Raw genomic sequence first — 13,266 nt, 5'->3', positions numbered from 1 at the left:
GGTCTTTGCCCTCGGTCACAGACGCTGTCTGCAGGACGTCCCTCCGCCCCTCCTCTCCTGCTGCCGGGCTCTTCGCCTCCCGCCGAGGACTCTGGGAGTTCTCCGTTGGATCCTCAGTTCTCGCTTCTACTCCTTCCCCCTCGTTCTCCGCGGCCTCCTCCCTCCCCGCCGTCTTCTCTTCGTCTTTGAGAATATTCCGGTACCTCTCCCTGTCCTCCCAGTGTTTCTCCCTCATCTTCTCCGAGAGCTTCCGCAGCTCCTTCTGCACCAGTCTGGCCAGCGAGCCGTCCAGGTGGGCCACCGTCAGGAAGTCGCGCCTGGCCTCCCCCGTCGCTCCACACGGCCGCGTGCGCTTTGGCGCGCTTGTAGTACGCCTTCACGCAGTCTGCGCAGGGAACAGGGAGAAGGTGCAGGCTGCTATCAGGGACCCAACTACTAGCTGTCATTGCACAATGTTTTTGCTCCAGTTTTTCTAAGCACACTTGCTCAGACTCTCTTAGCAGTTCGGCGTCTCTGCCACAGCGGCACACATGACCTAGGTAAACAAACCGCTGATTTGTGTTGCTGTTGTGAAGTTAAGGCTTATGTAGTATGAGAGAAACCACTGGGCCTAATCTCATGTATGTTTCATTTTATCCCACGCAAGGCATACACACCCACACCCGCCCACTCACAGCTAATCCTCTCACTGTGCTTACTGGGTTCGAGAAGGTGTTAGAGGTGCCTTCACCTATGACTCCACACAGCTCCTCTTTCATTTCATTTTGCTTCATACTAAATATTTCATTGCACCAACATTTAAATGGAGCGAATTTCTCCTGTAGCCTGTGGCAACCAGAGTAAGTGAATTTCCAAAAGAGACGCATCCACAGGGGAAGTGGTGGGAGAAGTGTGACGAAAGATTTGAACCTGATCGGGAAAATGAGGTATGAATGACACACGGGAGGAGGCAGGATGGGGGGAAGAGAGAGAGAGAGAGCAAGAGAGAGAGAGAACGAGAGGTGCAGCACGGAGAGACGGGCTCACGAAAGACGAGACAAGCGTGACACCAGTGTTCGGAGCTGCCATACACATGCTCATTAGTACAGTCTGGAAGTCCCAACCCCCAGGCCACGGTCACCGGGGTGTCCACAGGGAGACAGGAGATGAGGGCTCAGGTTTCTTCTCATCACATTACTACAGGCTTACATGGCACTCATGGCTAACTAAATAAAATCTGAACCATGGTTAAATCTCCCTGGATTCGGGATCAAAGTTCACACACTTGCAAGTACCCGTAGAAGAATTGGCCTGATTGTTCAGGGCTCTGTTTAACAGAACAGAATGACAAACAGTGAAAGAAGACAATTAGGAACTGTATTGCATCTCTTCTGTATAATGGGAGCGAAGCCTGACTAGCTCAGATTCATTGTTAACTAAGTCATTCATTTGGGTGAGTCCCTTAACCCCGTGAGATGGCTCATGGTCTCTGGAGGTATGGTGCTTCAGAGTCGAGGGAGCTTGTTGAAGTCTCACCTTTGTGCTTGTCTATCAGCTCGGAGGTGTGCTCTATAACCTCGTAGAATTCCCCCAATTCCAGCTTACACTGGCAGTAGTTGAGGACCAGAGGTATAACGAGCTTGCTCAGGTTAATGTAGTCCTGGTCTCCTGGCATCTCCTGCACACACATGGAGGCCGTGTGAATACTAGAACAGAGTGATCCGAGCTGACGTGACCTCCAGCCATAATTCTCCTGCAAGCCCACGAGTTGCGTCCTTGCCCCCGCTACCCATCCAGCTTGGAGTATGGAGGAGGAGGAGGAGAGGGCCATTACGTGACGTCCATTTCTCCTCACACCTCCTCCTGTTTGCCTATAGAAGGCGGAGTAGACTATAAATAGATTGCAATTTTAATCTACATAGTGCCAGTTTCCCAAACCCAGATTATGACTAAGCCTTGAATAAAAAGAGTTTCCAGCAGATATTCACCATTGCTGCTGCAATTTTGACTTTAGGAAACCTTAAATCTACAACGTTATCATTGCAATATATTTCATTTTCATTCGGGAGTTCCTAGAAGAGAGTTTTGCCCGTTTTACTCAATGATTGCATTGGCAGAGAGTAGGCTGTGTTCATCAGGCCTCCATAACTGCCCAACACCCCCCCCCCCCCCCCCCCCCCCCCCCCCAGCAGCACGTGACTGGGTTACCCGCGACTGCACCGTGCGGACCAGCACCACAGCCTCCCTGTACTTCTCGGCGGCCTCTGCGTGGCGGTCCTGCCGCACTAGCGCGTTTCCTTGCAGGTGAAGCGAAGGCACCGCCTGCATCTTCTCGTCCTTCTCCATCAGCCAGGACTCGCGCTCGTAGGACAGGGGCCCGCCCACCTGAACGGGGTAAACGGACAGAGCATGAGGAGGCGGGCCTGGCGCGAGCCCCAAGCCCGGGGTGCTGGACGGGCCGAATCTCTTCCCAGAGCCCATTACCTGCTCGCTAGCATTCTGCATTGAGTGGTTTAGGCAGGCACTAAATATGCTGGCCGTGGAGCAGCAGTATACTAGTATAATTGGGTGCCCTGAGGGAACTGTGCACGTGTGAGTGTGTGTGTGTGTGTGAGTGTGTGTGTGCTGGGAGAGGGGGTCTGTCCTACTGAGATTAGCTCCATGATGAAGATTAGAGGTTGTGGCTCCCTCATCAGCTCATCCAGGTCAGGGAAGCCTGTGGAATGGTAGGTGAACACGTTCCCCATCCCACACGTGTGCTTCTGGCCTTCCAGCGGGTCCTTCCCCTGGGCAGCTAGCCGTATCCCTTTAGCCACTATTGGATAGAGGCCTGTGTGCTAAACAATAAAAAAAAATGACTGTGATTTGCTAGTCCATCTTGCCATACATAATTTATTCTCATTTGAATTGTAAATATGTAATTGACTTTGTTTTCACCCCCAAAACAACTTGACAGTGTAAAAAACTAACAGAGGTTGTCTCAGCTTGGGAATCAAGGAACGCACTCTTCCCTTATGCAAATGATAATTAAGATACAATTTAGACTACGGCAGGACTGGGGCGATCTGTGGGAGGGAGATAAAGGTGGTCTATTTTTTAACGTTTTTCACTTACAGCGGCATCGCACCAGAACTCTGCCACCTCACCAAGCCTCATGGAGGTTAGCAACACCTCCCACACCTCCATCTTGAACATTTTCCCCACAAAAATTTCTGTAGGGCGTTTGTTTTTGCGGCTGTCTTCAATCACCGTCCTCTCAAAGTTGTCCAGGAGGGTCTGGAAGTGGAAAACCAACTGTGCGGAGAGAAGAGGCGTTTGGGGTGAGGAGACGATGGGGAAGCTGGGGTAATATCTCACTTTCTGGCCCTGCACTCCCCACACACTCTGTGTATCACTAACTTAAATGATCGTGTGTGTCATGGGTGTAGTTTGCAAATACAGAGGACATCCAGCTATTTTCCATGCTCTCTTCCCTTTTTAAAATAAGTCACTCAGTCCAGCCCGGCCCGACTGGACTGGGTCACAGTAATGCTGTCCGTTTGAATCCTGTGGCGCTGGAGGCATCTCGACGCAACGAGAACATGTACACGAGAAGTGGCGCCCAGCTGCTGAACGGGAAGATTCATGTTGGCGTTGCCGACAAAAACGTTTGTCATCATCTCCAGGCCCAGTGCCATATGGCTGGACAAGGCAAGTGAGGACGGAGAGGAAGAGAGAGCCAGCCCAGATCAAAGCCTTATTCCAGTACTGGCACAGCGTACCACTCTTCAGATCCGCCTGATTCCCAGCTTCGGTTGTGGTTTTTATGAGCCAAATGTTACAAAATAGAAGCGAAGCATCTTTATCCTCCAGTGAAATCTGCCTACGATTCTGTAATCGATGTAAGCGTTTAGATGCTATCCACAGTGCAGATCTCACGAGAAGCATTCATTGCTATAGAATGTACTTGATGAGGGAGGTCTTTCCATACTATTGAAGACCCTGGATGAGTAGTCATGGTTCTTACCTTAGTTCCACTTGGAAAGCAAGGCAGAGGGCCTGGTCCTCCATGTAGGATCTTCTTCTTTACCCCAGGATGCTTAAGGAGATGGCGTTCCTCCATTTCCTCCGTAGAAATGTTCTAGCGACGTGAAGAGTGCTCCGAGAGTCTGGGTGAGCGTGTGTTTGGGTTGCTGTGGGTTTTAAGTGTTCACGTGCACTGCACTGTGTTAATTAACATGCTGAGAGCCACAGAGAATGCAGCAGCCCTGGTGTGGCTTGTCTGCTTTCTGACAGATGGCTGGATTAGACAGGATGAGGATGGCCACTTTAATCTGTTTTGGCTAATCCCTGAACACCCCCCTCCCACACCTGAATCTTCAGCATAATTCTCAGGAAGAGGAAGGCCAATGTAACCAAAGGCCAGAACTCAGAATATGAGGTTACGATCATTCTGGAATGAGGCAATTCTAGAAGGCAGTAAGACTTGAAAATATAGGAGCATTACAGTTTAAGGGAGATTTAATATTGGCACAGAATGGTGTTGAAGTGTCCGCTGCTAACTGTTGGGGCAACTGAAAAGTTAATGGCCCATGGAAGGGCAACTGCTGTAGCCCCTAATAAAACCGCACAGGGCAGTAGAACGTGAGGAGACGAAACACACTCAATGACCACTATACTGCAATACTTGACTTCTGGAGAAAAGGGAAGCTTTTATTTCAGTCCACAGACCACGCTGTGAGCTTTCTCATCCCTATGTCATATTTTACACTTACTTTTTATGTTATTATACTTTTCAAAGGCTCTAAGCAATACTCTCTGTGTTATATTTGTTCAAGGGTAAACGGGGTGCCTCAGTGATTGAACCTTTGAAAACACTCAAACCCAACGTGACATGTTTCACTGTTGATCGCAAAGTTTATTTAAAAGAAAACAGCAGTAAAAAAAAAAAGGTCAAAAACAAAGTTCTCACTCCAAACCCTTCATGACCTCCTTCAACTAAAAACTCCGTAACGTGATAAACGGCCTGAACCACGGTCCAAGACAGGACCAGACTGACATTTGATTACATTAGAATAAATGACTTCAGCTTTCTTGCTTCTGGCACGGTTTCATTCATTTAGCAGTAGTGGCCTGACTTGTCAGACGTTGCACTGCCCTCTGGTGGTCATTTCTCGATCAACGAGTCCAGCTGCTCTTGCAGAGAGGCCAGCTGTTGGAACAGGAAACAAGAGGTGATTGATAGCTAGCAGTAGGCTAAGTGGAGGATGATGAACAATGCCATTAGCATTATTAGTTTTTGTCGACGTAAGTGTTTAGGTAAACAAACACCAGTGAGGCTGGTGTAGGGCGGTAAGATTGAATATTCGTTTAGAAGTGGGAGATGTTGGCTGCGTGTGGTTGTACCTGCTCCATCTCCCGCTCCTCCTGATGAATGATGTCATTCAGCAGTGCCTGAAAGCGAGTCTGAAACAGAGTGATGAATAAGAATGCAGACAGACAGACGCACACAGACGAGTTTAAAGAGAGAGACAGACAGTGACAGGCAGACAGACACAGGCAAACGTTAAGACTCAGCTGTCATTTCCTGGTGATGTAGGCTGTTTGGTGCACCAGGGCGGCTTGTACACAAAACTGGGCTCCAGCAGTCACAAGCAGCCGTGATTGGGCCGTTCTGATGAACATGACCTTTCCCCGTCTCCTCTCATTACAGCAGCGAGACGCAGCCAAAATGCCACTATAAATCCGCATGTCCCACCATGTCTTTCAGCGTCCAAACGCTCCCTTAGGAACAGCTGGTCAGGCCGTGAATTTTTATGCCGTTCTGCGGTATGCAGAAAAGGAGGACGGTGATATATCTGCCTTAAAAGGTGGCTTTTCTTCAAGATGTGTCTGCAGCTGAGGTTTTATTAAGTTTTATTCACCACCAATTTCAAAAGGTTACAGCGTGCATAAAACCTCTCTCCTAGGGCTGACGGTGCACGTGTGCGAGTGTGTTTCTTTGCGAGTGATCCGAAGCCCGTGCTGGTTCACCTTTAGGGCCTGGTTCTCCACCTTCATGATCAGGTCGTCCTGATGCTTCTTGCGGGCGCGGGTCTCCTGCAGCTTGGCCTTGATGGCGTTGATCTGCACCTGGTACTCAGACACTGTGGATCAGTGGTAGAGAGACAGAGTGTGAACACGGGTCCCCGTGCCCAGAACGGGCGGTGCTGCACGTCGGCTCTGATCCACACCCAGCCGGGCTTTAACAGGCTCCGAACCGGAACCTTACACCGGGGAAACAGACCCGTCACCGGAGGGAGAATTTTCGCCTGACACTACGTGAATATGAGAGACGGCTTTGACATTTTCACTGACTCTCCTGTCCATCAAACCCTGCGAGGTTGTTTCTTCCCCCCCTCTTTCTGAACATAGATATGGCATAAATTCAGAAGCACTTAATATTATTGCAAATGCTAGGAAGCTGTGTAGGAAAATAGCCCAAGGGGATCCTTCAGCATTATTAAAAACCCCGTACTTCATTCTCCAACAGACTTACAGGCTAATCTAAAGCTGACAAACCCAGTGAAATATGAGACCGAGTCCCTGCTCGTCTGGAAACTGTACAGTACCCCAACGCTACGCTTTGGCAGAGCTGTCAAGTCTGCTGTCAGGCATCCAGCTGGACGGACACTGGCCTTGGAGGAGGGGCTAACCTGTCAATCATGGCAGGGCCACGTGCACTAGGGTCACGTGACCCGCACGCAGCTGCCAGCCTCTCAGCCAAATCACTGTTGCGGGTAGGCGGGGCTCTGCCTGCCCACTGGGCGTCTACTGTACTGAAGTGATGATGTTTAATTGGTCTCTGGCTCACGCTGCCAGAAGACGCAGGCAGCGTACCGATTTGGCTGTTCCGGTCGCTCTCATCCCTCCCGCCGTCAGACTCGTTCAGCTTGTCGTTGAGCCGACCGACCATGTCGTCCTCCGTGTCCATGATGTTGAGGTCTTCGTCGTCGTGGCGGTCCACCTCGTCCTCCTCATCCTCACTGCTGCTGCTAATGTCGTTGAAGATCTCACGCAGCTCGTCTCGCGGCGCTGGACGGGAAGCGAACACAGACAGCAGCATTCAGCACGCGAGCCCGTCAACCTCTCCCGCTGCCTGGGGGGCTGTCCCCTTGACACACACGCAGTACACGCCTGAGCAACACTGGGCTTTTAGCAGGCAATCGAATTGATCATTCATCCAATCAACTAGCATGATTGAACCAATATACATTATGTTCACACATGCGTAAAAGTATTGACAGCTTCTTTAGAGAATGAGCGTGTGTGTGTGTGTGTGTGTGTGTGCACCTGAGGAGCCATGACCCTTGTGTCCAGAGGCTCCAGGTGAGGAGTCCAGATTGGAAAGAGATAAATTATTATCTGCTTCTTTGGACTCATCCTCAGCAATAACCTCCCATCCTGACAGCTGGGTCAAGGTAAGTGATCGACCCCACATTCACTCTTCAACCTTATACAATCAACCCACCAGTCTGGTTCAACAGTGCCATATAATAGTGGAATATAATGCTTTGCTATTAACATTAATTGACATATTGGGCCAGGTGTTTACAATACAACTGACTAAATTCAAACTGAACCCAGTTTCAGAGTCTAATGCCGGTACTGTGCCGCCACAGCTAAGGTATGCGGAGCAACCCTGACACCTGGTGGCAGGACTGTGCAGCACAGCTTCAGCTGAACTTTCTGCCATGCGACCGTAGTGGCGGAGCAAACAAATAAACAGAAAACAATAAACAGGTTTGGTCATGTCAGCTGAGAAAGCACACTGGAGCTATGAGAGGATACGGACGCTGACAGCCTCGGAATCTGTGCTCAGGAGTCTCTTCACCTCCTTCTCCACGTCAGGGGACTCAATGTACTGCAAGACACACACACACACACACACACACACACACACACACACACACACACGGTAAAGCTCTAAAACCAACAGCTGGCTGCACGCCACAGTACACATTAGCGATTAAAAGAGGGGACTGAATCAATAGCTAACTTCACCTTAAAGGTGATTTACACAGGAGGCATAGGAATGGTGATGTACCACAAACCCACTCAGTGTCAAGCCAATCAAAAGCACCTTGTAAAACTGGTGTGGTGCAAAGCTCAGGGACACAGAAAAATTAATTACAGCTTTTTCCTTGGCCCAGTCAAGCTATCTTTCTCCCTGCTCTTCTGATAGAGAAATTAACATTGGTTTTGTTTTGTTTTGTTTGTACTGGGTCTGGGAATCACCCAAAAGAAAAATGAAGAAAGAAAACTACAGCACGTGAGTGGGAGGAGCCCAATGAGGGGGAGAGTGGGGGAGACCTTCTTCTTCGCCGTCTTTCTGAACCTCCTCTTCCTCGTGTTCTTCAAAGGGCAGGTGACTGAACAGAGAAGCATTAAAGGAGAGTGAGCGACTTCAGGCCCTCACTGACAGGTGAATGTTCAGGGTTCTGATGTTTTAGCATTGGCCTGTATCCACACGTTTCTATGTGGGGAGACTTACTGCCATGGTTCCACACGAACTTCTTATCTTTGTCCTTGTCCTTTTTCTTGCTTTTGGAGTCTGCAGTGCCGGTAGGCTCCTCTAGAGGGGGGTATAGATCTCCATCGAGAGAACACACCAGCATCTACCAACAAGAAATACAAAAATGTGCTCAGACTTATCAAGCCTGGTGGCCATATTCTGCCAAGAATGACCAATCTTCTTTATTTAAATAATGAATCATATTATACTGCAAGGCATAAAAGGTAAGATTTATATTTTTAGCTTTTTATGTGGAGAAACAGTGCCTGCAATATGACTAGACAAGATTTATCGGCAGCTGGTGCTACCTGACAGACATCAGCAGTCTTGTAAAAGGTCTTCTTGTCAACAGTTTTTAATGTCTCCAGGATGCAGGGCAAATCCACCAATTTACAAGCTAAAGGGACACGGTCCACTCTTACAATCCCATGACGGCCATCAGCTAGGAATCACAAAAACAGGATTAATGTTACTGCTACAAAGGTATTACAAAAATGCATACAGCAAAGAAATCGGACCTTGTAAAAAAACATGTATCATGCCCAACAAGTCTAATAATGAAAATATGTAAAACCTGTATAAAATAACTACTCTGTAACTGATGACAAAATGTTTTTTCTTTAAAGTATCAGAAAAGGTCCATTAATGTTTACACAAAACTTTGGCATACACAAATTCTCAATCCCATAAACCCACATCAACCTTTCTCAAACTAATTTTTGACTGTGTGCGCATACCATGCAACTCTATAGTGAGTCTGTCTTTAAGATTCATGCTCCCAGATTGGGCAATCCGTCTCACTGTGGACGCGTACTCCTACAGGGAGAGACACGAACCCACGGTTAGCAAGACGTCCTGCGTTTTTAAAAGCAGACATTCAGCTCATTGTTCTGAATGGGTCAATGAAACACTACAATGTGGCCATTCGGGTGTGGCGGTGTTCCACATTTCATAATAGCTGTCTTATTTGTTGTGAAGGTGACCTCAGGCTGTCTGTGAATAAATGTCTGCAGACACTGTGGCCCTCAGAGAATGTAGCATTCATGCATCACCATAATATTACACGGTGCTCTCTGAAAGGCTGGGAGAGCAAAGAAAAGACGCATATTGCACAATCATATCTAATTCATTCTGACACATTCTGATTCGGGAAATATAATTTGCTAACAGTTATCTCACATAACGAATTTATAGCAAAGAGAACAGAACAAACTCCCTTAAATTTTTGGTAAAGTTGACAATAGGATTTGTCTACAATGTGTTTTCCACATCCTGGTGGTTCGTCTGCAGAGTTCACATCATTGTGTAGACGCCATTACCACAACGAGGGCACATTAGACCAAACTGCATGCGCTAAACAAGAAATGCCTTTGAATTTTGGACTTCAATTATGCAAATCAAGGAACATGCTCCATGGCACAATGCTCTTACTGTGCTTGGCTTTCTCTTTTGATTTTGACAATGGCAGCGTTAACAAGACATCTAATGATTAAGAGGTCTCATGTGTTTGAATTTCAGTGGGAGTAACCCTTACAGAGTACATGGTCTATGAAGTAAATAAGAAGGGATTGTATATCATCAACCACGCTTGCTGTTCTGTTGTCTGTATGACATCCGATACAATCTGTCGCGTTTATTCACATACCTGAGGAAGCCGTAGAACGAACTGACTCTCCAACTCGTGCGGTGCATCATCCTTGTTTTTGGTACCAACTTTTCCAACTGGAAAAGAGAAACTTTCTTAAAGCACTCCAGACTAATACACTTTTAAACCAGGTCCTTCAGCAATCAGCCTGGAACTACAGCAAGGGCAGGAAGAATGGAAATAGCCAATAACATATTAATATCAGTTACTTAATAAGGAGTAGAACCACGGTTCTCAAAACAGTTTGTGTCTTTTTTCGAATGTTAACTGTCTTAACTGTAATGTGTGATAGTGGACTGCTTTTTGGGGTGAATTTGATGGACACCTTTGTATTCCTCAACTTTCTACCAAAGTTCAATACTGATTCATTTGGCGAATGCACATGGGTCAAGACTTCATCCTGATGTTCATGGAACTATTCTAGTATTCATTTATCAGTGCATGTGTGACTACTATAAAAAAACATCAGGAAACGTGTAAGACAACACCTCATGTTCCCCTCATACTCATATTCCATAGGCATTCTGCTGTGGGACCTCTCACATGTAATAACAGGCATCAGACATGATTGCCATTGTTTAGCTTTCTCTAAACATTGCCCAAACTCCAAATGTGAGAATAAGATGAAAAATTAATATGTTGGCTAGCTAGATTGTTACAGTCTTTCTCTGTTGCTTTGGTGCAATTTCTCAAAATTACTTGTCCAACCTCCACATCATCTAGTCACAAGTGCAATTTCTCATTCATTATGAACAAATACCAAATGCTTGGCAATGGCTAGACAGATGACATTGCTGGCTGCCATGGATACAGTGTGTGAGGACATCACAGCAGAAGCCTGCAAAGGCTGAAGAACACATTCAAAAAGATTCTTTACATGCTGCATTACAAGAGTCGATATCCATTGTGATATGGATAAGAATCTGTGGTCCGACAGACAGGATTATCAGGAGGTATAGACAGATTGCACTGTAATTTTACATGCATGCCTGCCTCTATAGTTTTGTCTTTTTTATATGTTATTTCTAATTTTGTATTTTTTTCTTTTGTGCAATGGAGTGTCTATTTGTTTTCTGTATCGCAATGACACTGTCTATCAATACAGTAAATTACTGTACAGTAAAAACATGAATGTGAATCCAGTCCAAACTCTTGCAATCAACCTCCCACATATAATAATATGTAACTTTGTACTGTTGAAATTATGTGCAGTCTTGTGCATTTTCAGTCATGATCCTCAAAACTGTAGCAATCATTATACGTTTACAGATCACACTGGTATAGGACAACATGGTTAAATATTTGGACAGTCATGTTCGTGATCAATGACACGAGGGCTTGTCAGTCCCATGACATTTACATGAAAACTTACAAGTGATTTTGAACAAGTGACAGGCTTTTTGCTGGTAATTTTGGAGAATAAAACTGTACAGTTCATCACTCCCCTCTGACACCCCAACTACAGATACAGCCAGCACTCAACACTTCCTTGTTCATTCTCCAAGTCTAACATATCCAGCTAGCTATGTATTAACATATGATATACCTATGTATTAAGATATGATATACATATGTATTAAGATATGATAAACATGTGTATTAAGATATGATATACATGTGTATTAAGATATGATATACATGATGTGTATTAAGATATGGGCCGCAGACACCATGGGACACACTAACCGGTTCATAATATTTGAAAGAAATATTATATATATATATATATGCTAAAGATATATATATATATATATATATATACCCGCAAATATGAGTCGTGTGAATGTGTCTAAATACAGATGAAAACATCGCAGCTGGGTGGCTGAGCAGGTCCACCTACCCTTAGTTTTTGAAGTCATCTTGCTCTTCTTTAGCAGGCGGTCTTATTGGACGTGTCCCTCCTGAAGAGAGACGTGATTTCTGCTTAATTCACCTGGTTAAGTTCTTATTTTGTGCTTCTAATGTGAGCTCTGTAGTAAACAAAGGGAAGCCCGCTACTCCGGAAGCTGAGTCTCTCTTCTTCCCCTCGCCCAGCGAGCCAACCCGAGTGTGTGTTGTTTTACCGCCATCTGCTGGTGTGGATGTGTATGTCATCTCACACAGTGCAGTTGCTTGCATGGGATTGTCATGTACGTGTGCACTGTGCAATAACCATTTTTTGTTTTCCAAAATGTCGTGTGATACCTAGAATAGCTAGGGTTGTTTTTGTAAGAAGCATCAACATATCTTTCAGCATTATATGACTTTACTGAACTGAAACACGTAACACCCACATCTTTCCACTTAGAATGGATTCACTTTGACTTGGAAAATAACAAAAAGCAGTCATCACAAGAAGCTTGGAAAAAATTACATTGAGACAAAATTTCTTTCTTACTAGCCTAAATAGGTCTAAACATAACTTTATTTAGCACCCTGGGACATTAGCACTGCAGGGTACTGTATAGCCTACGGTACTGTATACTGCAAAACTAATGGTAATTTGACTTTGGTGTTTTATATGCGAATTTGATGCTACAACGTTGCTCAGACAAACAGAAAATACTTAAAATTTTTATTTAAGCCTTAAATGTGCCTAAATTATTGTTATCCCTCCATTATAATGAGCTCTACTCACAGACGTCCAGTTGGGTTAGGTAGGCCTATAGGAGAATGGGGAATCCATGGCAAAAGCTTAATTCTGTGATCACAGAACTATTTGGAGACATTTAGGACGGTTGTCCTGCTATAAGGTCCACCCAAGACCCAGTTTTAGTCTTCTGGTAATGACATTTGATCCAAAAGCTCATGTAACCCGTTAACTCGGTGAGGTTCGTGATACCACATATCTGGACAACGTTCCCATCACCTTTGACAACCATAATTCACGTTATCTACTACATGACCAGTCTTCTTTTAATTTACAATCCATATTGAATATTTGCAGCTCGAAAAGCTGTAGTTTTATCTCACACCAACATTCAAAATTTAAATAACGGTTAGCAAACCTAAAATGTTTAACTAATTTTCAATTTCATTTTGGTTTTGACAAAGTCTTTCTTCTGACGTGCAGTCCAATAGTTATAAAAGCACAGAGTTAGCGCTAACAACACTGAAGATCCCACATGTA

The 13,266-nt window shown here is 45.6% G+C and overlaps 2 protein-coding genes across 3 annotated transcripts in view; both read right to left on the bottom strand.

Moving 5' to 3' along the window:
- The window catches only part of LOC143527613 (aryl-hydrocarbon-interacting protein-like 1), a 5,253-nt gene extending 954 nt beyond the window's left edge, over positions 1-4,299 (bottom strand). Inside the window, 7 exon segments of the mRNA XM_077022919.1 lie at positions 10-331; positions 333-385; positions 1,516-1,657; positions 2,188-2,364; positions 2,628-2,816; positions 3,094-3,273; positions 3,986-4,299. Of these exon segments, the coding sequence (XP_076879034.1) occupies positions 10-331; positions 333-385; positions 1,516-1,657; positions 2,188-2,364; positions 2,628-2,816; positions 3,094-3,273; positions 3,986-4,081 (1,159 nt within the window). The 5' untranslated portion in view covers positions 4,082-4,299.
- Positions 4,300-4,770: 471 nt separating this feature from the next.
- taf7 (TAF7 RNA polymerase II, TATA box binding protein (TBP)-associated factor) lies at positions 4,771-12,186 on the bottom strand. Of its 2 annotated transcripts, XM_077021929.1 has the most exons (12): positions 11,998-12,185; positions 10,158-10,234; positions 9,250-9,328; positions 8,821-8,954; positions 8,492-8,615; positions 8,311-8,369; positions 7,789-7,861; positions 7,291-7,401; positions 6,838-7,032; positions 5,992-6,104; positions 5,365-5,424; positions 4,771-5,170 (listed from the first exon to the last, which is right to left on the bottom strand). In XM_077021929.1, the coding sequence occupies exons 1-12, from the start codon at positions 12,014-12,016 to the stop codon at positions 5,126-5,128; spliced, it is 1,089 nt and encodes a 362-aa protein (XP_076878044.1). In that variant the 5' UTR covers positions 12,017-12,185; the 3' UTR covers positions 4,771-5,125. The 2 variants fall into 2 exon arrangements, with proteins under 2 accessions (XP_076878044.1, XP_076878045.1); XM_077021930.1 differs by lacking the exons at positions 4,771-5,170; positions 5,365-5,424 and adding an exon at positions 5,431-5,782 and having other exon boundaries at positions 11,998-12,186.
- Between the last annotated feature and the right edge of the window lie 1,080 nt (positions 12,187-13,266).

Source organism: Brachyhypopomus gauderio, chromosome 11 (assembly GCF_052324685.1).
Source record: "Brachyhypopomus gauderio isolate BG-103 chromosome 11, BGAUD_0.2, whole genome shotgun sequence".
NCBI classification, from domain to species: Eukaryota; Metazoa; Chordata; class Actinopteri; order Gymnotiformes; family Hypopomidae; genus Brachyhypopomus; species Brachyhypopomus gauderio.
The sequence above is the reverse complement of the archived record's forward strand: the minus strand, read 5'-3'. Positions and strand labels throughout refer to the sequence as shown.